General features: G+C 50.2%; 5 protein-coding genes across 5 annotated transcripts; 1 reads left to right on the forward strand and 4 right to left on the reverse strand.

The window, feature by feature from the left end:
- Nucleotides 1–193: 193 nt before the first annotated feature.
- Pdw03_8095 (ATPase, AAA+ type, core) lies at nucleotides 194–3089 on the forward strand (the record flags this gene model as incomplete). Its single annotated transcript, XM_014677748.1, has 3 exons — nucleotides 194–656; nucleotides 720–2946; nucleotides 3002–3089. The coding sequence occupies 3 exons, from the start codon at nucleotides 194–196 to the stop codon at nucleotides 3087–3089; spliced, it is 2778 nt and encodes a 925-aa protein (XP_014533234.1).
- A 474-nt stretch (nucleotides 3090–3563) lies between these two features.
- On the reverse strand, nucleotides 3564–4509 carry Pdw03_8096 (RIO1 family protein kinase, putative; the record flags this gene model as incomplete). The annotated part of the gene is made up of 3 exons (XM_066101867.1): nucleotides 3564–3840; nucleotides 3977–4264; nucleotides 4394–4509. 3 exons carry the CDS (start codon nucleotides 4507–4509, stop codon nucleotides 3564–3566), a joined length of 681 nt encoding a protein of 226 aa, XP_065956950.1.
- A 308-nt stretch (nucleotides 4510–4817) lies between these two features.
- Nucleotides 4818–6209, reverse strand: Pdw03_8097 (RIO1 family protein kinase, putative; the record flags this gene model as incomplete). The annotated part of the gene is made up of 3 exons (XM_014677749.2): nucleotides 4818–5845; nucleotides 5901–6045; nucleotides 6147–6209. The coding sequence occupies 3 exons, from the start codon at nucleotides 6207–6209 to the stop codon at nucleotides 4818–4820; spliced, it is 1236 nt and encodes a 411-aa protein (XP_014533235.2).
- Nucleotides 6210–6691: 482 nt separating this feature from the next.
- Nucleotides 6692–9684, reverse strand: Pdw03_8098 (26S proteasome regulatory subunit Mts4, putative; the record flags this gene model as incomplete). Its single annotated transcript, XM_014677750.1, has 5 exons — nucleotides 6692–6718; nucleotides 6770–9082; nucleotides 9140–9304; nucleotides 9372–9436; nucleotides 9543–9684. 5 exons carry the CDS (start codon nucleotides 9682–9684, stop codon nucleotides 6692–6694), a joined length of 2712 nt encoding a protein of 903 aa, XP_014533236.1.
- Nucleotides 9685–10184: 500 nt separating this feature from the next.
- Pdw03_8099 (armadillo-type protein) lies at nucleotides 10185–12317 on the reverse strand (the record flags this gene model as incomplete). The annotated part of the gene is made up of 3 exons (XM_014677751.2): nucleotides 10185–11323; nucleotides 11385–11636; nucleotides 11696–12317. The coding sequence occupies 3 exons, from the start codon at nucleotides 12315–12317 to the stop codon at nucleotides 10185–10187; spliced, it is 2013 nt and encodes a 670-aa protein (XP_014533237.2).
- Between the last annotated feature and the right edge of the window lie 71 nt (nucleotides 12318–12388).

The following is a 12388-nucleotide window of genomic DNA, read 5'->3' on the forward strand; positions in this document are numbered from 1 at the left end:
TTAAACTCCCCCGGACTTCCCATCTACGTCCATAGGTGATTCTAGAACCTCTCCATCTCTCTTCATTTCATCCATTTACCTTCCCACAGTCCACTTTCAATCTTCCTCCCTCTATCTTACATCACTTATATATTATACACCTTAGTCTCCCATCTTTGCCACCCACTTTCATCATCACGAGGGCCCGTACAGGATGGGATCCAACGGTAGAAACACAAAGATTCCACTCGTACCACTTCCCAAGGGCTCGGTTTTGTTACCCGGTGTGACTCTACGCATTCCAGTTTCTAACCGTCCCGATCTCGCCAATCTTCTTTCGTCACTTGCGGACAAGCCTTTGAAGCGAGATACGAATGCTGTCACCTTCGGCTGTGTTCCACTTAAATCACCATCCCTGAGCCAGGATGGAAAGCAGCTCCTCGAAGGTGACAACATGGACTCGGAGCAAAAGGAGGAATATGATTTGATCGACGCTGGTCAGGCACGCAAGGAGGACCTGTTCCATTGTGGAACTATTGGCAAAGTCATCGGGGTTCAGCGCCGGATTTATTCCGAACCATTTTTGCTTGTTCAAGGCTCGCAAAGATTCTCTGTCAAGAAGGTCCTGCGTGACCGGCCATACTTTGAGGCCGAGGTCTTCATTAATGATGAATCGAGTTAGTTTCCAAGGACAAAAATCAAAGAGACCACATGGCTAATCATACTTCCTCTGCTTCTAGACTCTGGCCAAGGTGACGCTGAATTCGCTGAACTTTTCCAACAATTGAGGCAGCTCTCCCGAGAACTACTAACTCTCCTACGCTTCTCCTCATTGCTGTCGGCAGCCTCCTCTCGTCTTTCGCCACTCGTTGCCCGAAAGTTTGAGCTCTATATATCAAGGACCGAACTGACACAGGCCGGGAAATTGGCCGATTTCATGGCAGACGTATCTGACGCAAGCTTTGAGGAAAAGCTACGTATCCTCAACTCGCTGGATGTTAGGGAGCGGCTGGAGAGGGTTGTTGAGATCCTCACCAGACAGATACAGCATATTAAGAGTAGCGTCAGGGTCACCTCGCTTGGCTCAACTTCATTCCCCTCCTCCGTGATGGAAATCAGTCAGATTGACCCGCGTGAACGTGAGATTCTTGCAAAACGTGCAATTTCAGGTCTCTCCGGCATGACACCCCCGGGCGGGCGTGGCAATGAGGAAGAGAAGGAGCCCAATGAAGTAGAGGAGCTACATCAGAAGTTGAATGATGCGCAGCTTAGTCCCGAAGCTCGGAAAGTTGCGGACAAGGAATTGAAACGCCTGCAAAAGATGAACCCTGCCAACGCCGAATACGGTGTTTGCCGGACTTATCTGGAAAACTTGTCAGAAATCCCGTGGACTAAGGTGACAGAGGATCAGCTTGGACCGGACACACTGAAGAAAGCCAGGAAGCAGCTGGACGAGGACCACTACGGCCTGGAGCGAATCAAGAAGCGATTGCTGGAATATTTGGCTGTGTTGCGCTTGAAACAATCCGCAAACTCGGGTGTTGAACGCCAGATCTCAGGAATTTCCAGGGAGTTGGACGCCTCGGCAGTTGGTGATGTCGAGACGGAAGTCCCCCTGCTGTCAGAACCTGAACAAGCTGCGTTAGAGAACCGCCTCGAGATCCTCAAGTCCAAGCGGATGACCGACAAGTCCCCTATTTTGCTTCTGGTCGGACCCCCTGGAACTGGCAAGACGAGTCTAGCCAGGTCTGTTGCTGCCTCGCTTGGCCGAAAATTCCACAGGATCTCCCTTGGTGGTGTCAGAGACGAGGCGGAAATCCGGGGCCACCGACGTACATACGTTGCAGCCATGCCTGGGTTGATTGTCAATGGGTTGAAGAAGGTCGGCGTTGCAAACCCCGTCATTCTTCTCGATGAGATTGACAAGGTCGGTGGCGCCAACTTTCAAGGCGATCCGGCCGCCGCCATGTTGGAGGTTCTTGATCCTGAGCAGAATCACACTTTCACCGACCACTATATCAACATTCCTATCGACCTGAGCAAGGTTCTTTTCCTTGCTACCGCTAACTCCCTGGACACAATTCCGGCGCCTCTGCTTGACCGCATGGAGACCATCTCCCTATCTGGGTACACTACTGTTGAGAAGAGGCACATTGCCAAGCAACACCTGATCCCGAAGCAGATTCGATCCAATGGTCTCAATGATGGCCAGGTAAATCTATCCGACGAGGTTATTGATAAGACTATCACCTCGTACACCCGTGAGTCCGGTGTTCGCAACCTAGAGCGAGAACTTGGCTCTATCTGTCGCCACAAGGCCGTTCAATACGCCGACGCCGGGGACGCTGGCCGCCTAGACAAATACAACCCTGTTGTATCACTCGACGATCTCGAGGAGATCCTTGGAATTGAGCGATTCGAAGAAGAGATCGCCGAGAAACACGGTCGCCCCGGTGTGGTCACAGGCCTTGTCGCCTACTCTACCGGTGGCCAGGGTAGCATTCTGTTTATCGAGGTTGCAGACATGCCCGGTAACGGACGCGTTCAGCTAACCGGTAAGCTGGGCGACGTGCTTAAGGAATCTGTCGAAGTAGCCTTGACATGGGTGAGGGCACACTCCTTCGAGCTCGGTCTTACCCACGACCCAAGTGAAGATATTATGAAGAGCCGCAGCCTTCACGTCCACTGCCCCTCTGGCGCTATCCCCAAGGACGGTCCATCTGCTGGTCTCGCCCATACTGTTGCCCTGATCTCGTTATTCAGCAACAAGCCCGTCCCACCGCATATCGCCATGACTGGCGAGGTCTCCCTCCGCGGCCGGGTCATGCCTGTTGGCGGCATTAGAGAGAAATTGATTGGTGCTCTGTGTGCGGGCGTCAAGACCGTGCTGTTGCCGGACCACAACCGTAAGGACGTCAAAGACGTCCCACAGGAAGTCAAGGATGGCCTGGAAATCATCTATGTAAAGTATGTCATTTCCTCCAAATCTTGTTATAGTTCACCAGCTCACAATTGTTGACAGGCACATTTCGGAAGGGCTTCGCCAGATCTGGCCCGATACCCAGTGGCCGGGTCAACACCAGATGAACTTTGTTGAAAGCCGACTGTAAACTGTTCTCAACACCTTTAGGTTAAGACGCCTTGCCTCTCTCTCTCTCTCTCTCTCTCTCTCTCTCATCTGTTTTTCAGCATTTTGATCCCCTCCTTCCCCCCACTCTATTTTTGCATGGCGTATAATAGCACCAGATCGTAGTGACCTGTATCTGATTAGACTGTCTTTTGTGATGCGTTCCTGCCAGCCATTACTTCGTGTCCACATCACTCAATAAATCCGGTTCAGTTCTATCACCAACTCAACGGATTTAAACGTGGTTTATCCTAATTGAAGATCCGTGTAAACCTTAATGAGGTCAGAAAAGATGATACGCCATATTCAAGATGTATACAATGTACCCAGAGTATAATATACAGATCCAGCCAAGCTTAAATGGACCAGAAGATAGAGCAAGAAACACCAATTTTCTCCAATGGAAGGAGAAAACCAAAACCATTCAGAACAATGCAAGGAATCCCATCAAAAACGATCACCGCGCTCCGTGCTTCCGCCCCTTGGCAAACCAAGCTGGCAGCGTGGAAGCGGGGGCGAAGGCGCCATTTTTAGCCGCCTGGTATGGCTCCAAGCCCAAAGCCTTCCAGGTCGGTCTCCATGTCTCCTTGTTCTCGAGCAGCGCCTTAGCCTGCTCTTTGTAGGCTTCGCGCAACTCGCGATCGGGCTGTTCACCCTTGTTCGGCTTGGGGTTCTCCTTTTCTTGTAGGTCAATCTGGAACTTCTCGGCCTTTGCCCAGCTTTCATGCTCCCAGCTATTGGTGGAAATTGGTCAGTTAGGATGTTCAGTTTGATTGAAGGTGGCATGTGTAGCATTTGGAATACAGGCAGGGAAGACAGAAGAGTGGGAGCTTGAAAGGAACGAGAAAATTAAGGGTGGACATCACATACGGGGTTAGGTCTTTCGGTTCCTGGGGGTACACGAAGGGCTCCTTCAATTCAACGGTCATACGCTTCTGCGACTTAGGTCGGCGCCACGGGCCGAAACCCTTGCCATCGCGCGAAATTCGTGTGATTGGTTGTGCCTGAACGTAACTGCGGATGCTGAGGGTTCCGACTCCGTATAAGTGCCACAGGTAGCTGCGGAGGTCGAACTTGTTGAAGTTGAGGGGGACGCGGAATTGAGCATATCTGGGGGTGAGGTTGGGAGTTCGGACGAGAGCGACGCGGAATTCAGGCCTAGTGAGGCGAGAAATTAGCTCATATGATTTGGTTTTGTGGCAATTGTCCAATTGAGCCGGTTAAGTCCGCTGAGATGTTGTTTTGATCAAGCGGAGTTCGGGTTCTAGGAAATTTTGGGTAACGTACAGGTACACAGGCTTGCCGACGACGCTGGGCCATTTGGTTTTGGGGGGTTGCTGGATACCAGCCTGGTTTTGCAGGCGGCGAAGGGCTTTCCCTTGAACACTGCTGAGACGCACCATCGTGTTGTTGAGTGGAGGAATCTGGGGGTTGGAGGTGCTTGCGGACCGCGCACCAAAACTGCATTGGCCGATCTGGTCACATGACCTGAATATAACTGAGCGACGCAACAGCAAGTGTTAGACAATCAGTTGAGATTTGGATATTGGCTGTGTGCTTGGTATTGTTTTAGGTACTTTTTTTTGGGAGATTTCCTAGACGAAAACTTTGGGTATTCTAGAAAACACTCCTTGGTAGAAAATTTTGAACCCTATATTACATGTTTTATTCATCGTAAATAGTCATTAAAAAAAGCCCAGCTTTGTTTCCCTTATTGCTCCACCGATCCCGAAACTTGAAGTTTTTCTAACCGCTTGGTGCTGTCATCGACATCTTCGGAAAACTTGGTCTCGTAGGCATCATTGGCCCCCTCGGCTTCAGACTCTTCCTCCTCCTCATCTTCTTCTTCTTCTTCTTCTTCATCATCATCGCTGTCCTTTGAAGCCTCGCCATCTCCTTTGACTCCCACCTCTGCCATATAAGCCTCGAGCTCACGGGCCATCTTGCGCGAGAAACCAGAGGCTTCGACTTCGACATCCAGACGTTTGCCAGGATTCTTAAGGAGCTTTTTTCTAGCCTCGGCGAAAGTAGGGCCCTTTGAGTCGCTCACGAAGTGGAACTTGCGCTTGAAGTATCGTTTGATACATTCCACATCACGGTCGAAGTACATTTCAGCGTTAACATGGTCGACAGACAACATCTGGGGGAAATCAATGAGAACTGGGACTAGCCGAATATGCTCATCTTCCTCTTCCTCAGTGAGCTCTTTGCCTTTCATTTCGGAGTCTAGCTCTTCCTTGATAAGGATATTGAACTCGTTGAAATCACCGTGGATCAGACCATATCGCGCAAGATCCAAGATCATGTTCATAAGCTCGGAGTATAGCCCGGCGGGGTTGGCGACTTTTGAGATTTGGCGCAGAGGGAAAGCGTCGATCAGACTCATAACGATGGTGTGTCGGTTCTGGGCGATGGGTTCGGGGACGGAGAATCCATTCTCACGAAGAGCCTTCATGAAAGCGAACTCCTTCATTGCTGCCAATCGGGACATGTACATCCATGAGGCTGAGCTGCGGTGTCGTAGGTAGTCACGATTTGTCTTGACTGTTCGGAACGAGATACGGCCGAGACGGTGGATTTTCATAATTCGCTGCGCTCCGCTGCTTTCTGCAACCACGATGATGTCTGATTCCTTTCCCACGCCGATTTGGTTACCAACCGAGTAGACGACCTTTGACTTTTGGTGCGCGTTCAGCGCAAGATAATCCAATCCTCCGTATGCGAGTCGGTAGCCGTCATCTATATTACTTGTGTTAGTGGTCAAACTAGATGCAGAGACTAACGGAATACATACACTTGGCATTCTTGACTTTTGCAATCAAGTTGATTTTCGCGAGATTTGAGATTGCACGGTTGACACCGCTGCCGCCCCGGAGGCCCGAAAGTTGCGAAATTAACGGTGTTGGAACAACCTCATGGTTTCGGCTGCCAGCTTCACACTAAGACAGTTCACGTGTTAGTCAATGAAGAATGCGCGGCAGAACATCCCCCGAAGAAAGAACGTCGCGGGGTAAACCCAAGAGGAGGGGCCGATAAGTACCGCTGCAAGAACTCGGAAATCCTCGTTGGTGAGGTAACGAATAGCCTTAGCATCGAGTTTCATGGTTGCGAGGAAGCGAGGGAGCTGTTCACTTTCTTCCAATTCCCTAAATTAATTCGTTGGAAACCAGAACTTCGAGGCGAGTTGGACCAGTCAACGATGCGGCGGAGGAAAAAAGTTGATAAGAACCTAGCCCTAAGCCCTGTTTCCTATCCTGGATGAGAACCTTGATAGCTTCACCTTTGGACAGCATCAAGCAATAGTTACAACGTTCTGGCCGGATATTTTTCAAGCGACAAATTCAAGAGGAGTGTCCACTCGTACAACATGCTTCAGATCTCCACCAAAGTTCAAAATGAGTAGTATGCTCATAGAAAAGCAAGTGTAGCAGAAGGCGAACATGTAAAAAAAAAAATCGTTAAATAAATCCATGCTATTCTTCATTCGTTCTGAATACATTAGATCCAACGATAACCCGACCACTATACGAGTCCCGCTGGTTGCGAGCAATGGATGTAAATCGGGGAATATCTAGCCTAGCTTGCTTATTCGGGGTTTTCGTAGTCCGGGTTCTGGAAGATGGGTTAAAGCGGGAAATTTGAATCTGAGATTAGGATGCTTACTTTGCGCAAGATAACCAAGCCTTCGAGAGTGCTGCTCAGAGGGATGTACTGCTCATCCTCAAGCTCGGCTCTCTCACCGTGGGCCAGAAGGACCGGTGTGCTCTGAGTCTGCCATCCAGTGATGGTCTTAGGGCGGCCTGCCTGGCCGACCACGTCAACAGCCTGGCCGACACGGACGTTGACAGTGAGTGGCTGGAGGTCCTCATCGAGGGTAATAAGGAAACGGGGGAACATGGCGGTAATGAGGAAGTAAAGCAAGTAGTGGTGTTCAGCGAGGATGAATTGCTTGGCATCAATGAGTGATACAAGCACAGTAAGCAAACCCGCTGCTGAGACACGGGAAAGGACCTGTCGGTCGGTGTGGAAGGGGTTAAGCGTCATGGTGCCCTTGCCCATGTGGAGGAGACCCTGGGCGATTCGAACCATGAATAGTGAGTTCTGGTCGCGATGGTAGTAGCTAGCCAATTGCCGAAGAAGCTGTGCGATGCGGGCATTGTTGGTACCAGCGCCACAGAGACCCATGGCGAAGATGGCATTAATAGCAACATCGTTGTCATTGTCGTGACTGTAACGGGACAGTGTATCGTAAACCTTCATTTGTGGGTTGCTAGGGCTGATCAAGCCCATAGCTAGGGGAACTGCTCGGCGAATGTTACTAGATCCGTAGTGCATGAGGTGACCAAACTGGCGGAGAATCATATCCTGTCCGACATCCTCGCCCATAGAAATAAGAGACAGGCCGAGGACAGCGTACGACTGAACAAGCTCATCGCCCTTGTTTTCCTCCTTCTCTTCAATTATGTCATTACAGATATGCAGAAGCTCTTGTAGCTTGAGCACTGTACCAGTGCCTGCCCAAGCGCATACTGAGGCAAGGACTGAAGTGGGCTTTGCCATTGGGTGGTCAACTGCCTTGAGGATGTCAAGGATGACATCAACCTCCTCTTGGCGGCCAAAGTACAGAAGCGCCAGACCAAGGGCCATAAACCTCGTCCACTTGTCCTTAAGCTGCTTCTGACGCTCTTCATCCATCAAGGTCGTCGCGATTGCCTCGCTAACCTGGTGATTTGATGAACCAACAAAGATGAGACCCAGTGAGACTGCTGCCATGGCAGACAGCTGCATGTCGAGTGAGGCGTCCTCCACAATCGGTAGGAGAACCTCAAGCAGTTCTTCCTTGTTGGAACCGGCGTATGCCAGACCAAGACCCATGATGGACGCAACTCTCATCGGCACGTTCTTTGCCTCGATGTTTTCAGCGTCACTCAAGAGGGCAAGGGCGGGGTCGGAGTCAAGTCGGACGCCAGAGTTCAGGATACCAATGGCGAGCAGTGCACCAGCCTTGACCTGGTCTTCTTGCGCGTAGGTGAACTTGTCAATCTTATCCAACCCATCATCGACATCACGATGTAGCAGCATACCCAGCGAGGCAGTTGTAGAAAGCATGCCATCATCCTTGGTCTTCCACACCCATGGGCCCTTGTCACCCTCCACTAGCATCATCTTATCTTCACCAAAGCCAGCGTTAGCAAACGAGTTGACAAAGGCACTGGCCAAGTTGTGTCGTGCCGAATCAAGATTGGTGAGGCCGGCTCCGCGACTGCTCTCGAGATGTGTCTTGTAGATGTCCTCTGGCATCTTGGGGTCCAGAATGTTGAGTTCCTTAGCCAGAGATTTGAAGTGCTTCGGAATGGAAGTATTGTTGAGGCAATCAGCCAAGGCCTCTCCCTCTTCATCCTCGGCCGGGAGGTCGAGCCAGATCTGCTGACGGGCGACAAGGAAGGCCATCTGTTTCTTCAAAGCCTTGTCAGTCGTAGCGTGAATGTCACTCTTGATAAGATCGGTGTCGTTCAGCCGGATAGCGAGCACGATCGCTTGCGAAAGCTTGTTGTAGCGGACGTAGATTCCGTGGGCGGTTCGAAGGAATTGCTGGTCTTCAGGGTAAGTGAGCAGATTGACCATGCTGACCATATACAAGCAGACCCGAGCGTATGTGTTCTCATCAACGAATTGGGGGATATCCTCGATAATTTCCAGTTCGCTCATGAGATCAACCGCATCGGCTTCAGCGTTATGACTCAGGAAATAAGGCACGAGCGACAATGCAAGATCCACTAGATCCTGAGTGTCCTGGTCTGCGTTCAAACGGTTCTGATATTCCTGTCCGATTTCCAATGCGAGATGTCGGACATACTCGTGACCCCAAGAGCCAAGGTCCTCCGATTTGGCCAGCAGGCGGTATTTGATGGTCTCCAGCTTTTCTTCATCTCCGTAAGTCATTCCAAGCACAGACAGCATATCAGCCAACGAGTTCTAGAAACATAGTATCATTAGATCGGCACAAAACGACGGAAACACTGTGGAACCAACCTGAACAGGGCCTGCGGCCCATTTCTCGTATAGCCCTGCTAGGTCATCATAATGCGGTCGGAGGAACTTGAGAGGCTTAGGAACAGCTGTCATGGAGGATGTAGACGTCTTGATAAAGTTCTTGATTGCGTCCAAAGCAGGCCCGTAGAGAGAGGTATCGGGTTCCTATTGAAAAGAAAGAAGATAATCAACGTCATTGTGCTATGCGCATGGAACAGGAGAGTGACGGTACCTTTAACCGCTCAACGAGCATCTCAAGTTCGTTTTTCAATTGCTGATCTTCTTCACTGAGTTCATCTATGAATTTTTTCGTTAGCATGTTGCTGTGAGTGCTATCTCAGACTCTTGAGAGAAACCACATGCTCCGTTGCGAGAGCCCGGGAAATGCCTTATCGCAGCGTACCATCTGGAGATGCCTCATCTTTCTTCTTTTCGTCTGCTGGCTTCTCGCCATTTTCGGTGTTCTTTCCGTTCAACTCGCGAACATCATCAACCTTGCCCTTGCCCTTGTCGGCGGAGGTTGGCCGTTCGCCCTCGTTGGCCATTTCTGATGGTAGCTGGGGACCAAGTCGGGGGGAAATCGAAGCGGCGTAGGAGATATCTGTATCAAGCAGATGAGCAGAAGATAGTGTTACAAAGCAGAAACAGATGAAATTCTGCAAGCAAAGTGTAATGGAAGTGGATTGTAAGCTGGTGATGGAGAAGCAGAGCTCGGTCTGGTGCAGCTCCGAAATTGGATTACATAAGGTGCCAAGCCCTGCGGAAGGCCCTCGTCATTGTTTTGGGTTTGCAATGCTACGACTTCAGGTCTATGACTCGAATCCTCATAGCTCTGACTTCAAAGTATTCCCAACAAAACAAGCCGGTATGTTCTTCCATATACCACCGTCCTTAAGATAATCAGGGGCCAGGTAGAATGAAATGTTGAAGTCTTACATCGTCAAGGACAGAGGCTGCGAGAGCGGCCAACTGCTCTTATGTGTCTAGAGTTTGGAAAATTTGCCGTAGAAATGACAATTCGGATCCTGGTTTTTTGGCCAGAAATTCATACTTGAATGCAAAATAATGGGTCTGTTGAGGTCTCAACAATCTCGCCATCCCTGGCACATCCTCCAAAATGAGTTCGAAACTGTCTGGCGTATTGTTCCGTCTGTTTGGTGTATGCCTCAGCCGTTAATCCCTCTCCATCGTATGAAAGCAAAGGCAAATCATCAAGATCGGGAAGACCCGAAGAGAACAAGTCAAGAAGTGGCATGATAGTTGATGCGCGGTTCAGCGGTCTTCCAACAGACCCCAAGCCGGTGGAAATCCCACCGGCAAGCGGTTGAGTAGGATCACGAGAGACTTGAGTAGCTTCTTCAACCGAGGTTGAGGGGTTACTGTTTCCGAATTCTTCTGGGGGCTGATATAGCTCGGTGTGCACTGTGGCAATTGAAGAGAATTTAATACCTGGGAAGGACGGGTATAGGAGATAGTATCCTTTGGCGCGGATCATCTCGAGCATGTGTTCCATAAAAGCCGGGAACCTCTCCGATAATATCTTAGTTTGAGAGTTCTCCGATTGCAGAGTCGACAGCCGTTGAGCCATGAAGGAATGGAACTCCGCCCACGCATCACCGAAGTACAAAGCTGCGTTACTGTTAGGGGACTGCCAGAGGAATGAAGGGAGAAACTGTTCTTTGCCTTCAACGGTCATGGGCGGTGGGGTGAAAGATTGGCTATCCGTCGTGGGCTTGGATGATGGAAGTTCAAGTGAGATGCCGATCATATTGGAAAATACGCGCTTTGCTCGGGAAGACTGTTTGTAGTTCAGTACAGCAAACTTCAGGTAGTGATAGAATGAGGGTGCGAGTTCGGTCTGTGGAGATAGCAGAAGCAGATGTGTCACCTCAGGGTCCCGTGGATAGAAAGACTCCACAGTTCGAATCGATGATTCAACTGTATTCATGTCATGCGGTTGAATGCGCCGCCGAATAGTGATTCGGCCAGAAAGCTGGTTCAACCCGCCCAAACGCTGTAGAAATTGAAGCAACTGAGGATCTACCCGCTGAGGGAGCTCTATTGTCAAGCTTGGAGCCGATCCTAAGAAGTCGGCTGCATCCAATGACTTTATAAGCCTGATCAAAGACCCAGAGGACTCCGAGGGGGCATGCACCACCATTTCGATTTGGATCTTATTCCACGCTATTGCACGCATGGTCAGCATCTCCGGTCACGATACACCAAAGACAGGGAAATATCTTACATCGAAGAGATTTGCTATCCAGTGACGCTATCCACATAAGATCTCTGGAAGCAGCAGAGAGAGCAACGTGAGGGATACCATTTTCTCGAGAGTAGGCCTCGATCCCGTCCCAGAAAAAGATATCCTCCCACCTCTGACCTTGTGTGATGGTAACTTCGGGGCTGATATAGGTTTGGATGTTTTGCAATCCTCCTATCACGGACCGCTTCATACGGTCATCGGTAGATATGGGTGCATAGTCCGGCCGAGCATCTGTTAGTTATCGCCAAGTCAGCAAAATGCGTTCGGCTATCACGATCTGAAGCTCATACCGTGCCATGTCATCGGGCATTCGTTTTCTCTGATTCCATTAACTTCCTTCACTCCTTCAATTGAAATTTCCTCCTTTCCCATCAGGGTGAAATGCACATAGTTCAGCTGCTGACTAGCCATCCGACATGCGAGAGGCAAGAGATCAGACACACTGTGGAGACTTGACGCTGCAAACAAAACTGCACGGCTGGAGGCCATCTGCGAATACTTATAAGGAGGAAGAGATTGGGCCAACTCGTAGAACTTGATCATCCCATCGTAGGTTTCAACCTTTCGATTCGACTCTAGCACCTTGGCTGGTGGTAAATTGTCCGACAGCATAGCGTCTGGCTTGGGAAATGAATGTGGCTTAACTGAGCCACCCAATCTGGTAATGGTTTCTTCTCGTAGCCTCGCAATCGTAGGGTCAAACCGATCCGCGGCGGGTGGCAGGTCCGTTGGCATGTGCTTGAAGAACTCGTAGACGAGAACAAGCACAAATATAGCGAAGAATATTCGGCGAGGTCGAGGCATTGCTCGATGTTGCCGAGGTAGGAAACGCGCTTGATCAGATGGTCGATGGTCGTCATCTTTCTTGCCCATCTCTTCATCAGCCCGAAGGGGCATCTTTTCACGGCTCATGAAGTGCGCCTGGGATGAACAAGAGCAAGCTCCGTGAGCTCCGGGGTTACCTTTATGACATCTAGGCAACG

Source organism: Penicillium digitatum, chromosome 3 (genome assembly GCF_016767815.1).
Source record: "Penicillium digitatum chromosome 3, complete sequence".
Taxonomy (NCBI): Eukaryota; Fungi; Ascomycota; class Eurotiomycetes; order Eurotiales; family Aspergillaceae; genus Penicillium; species Penicillium digitatum.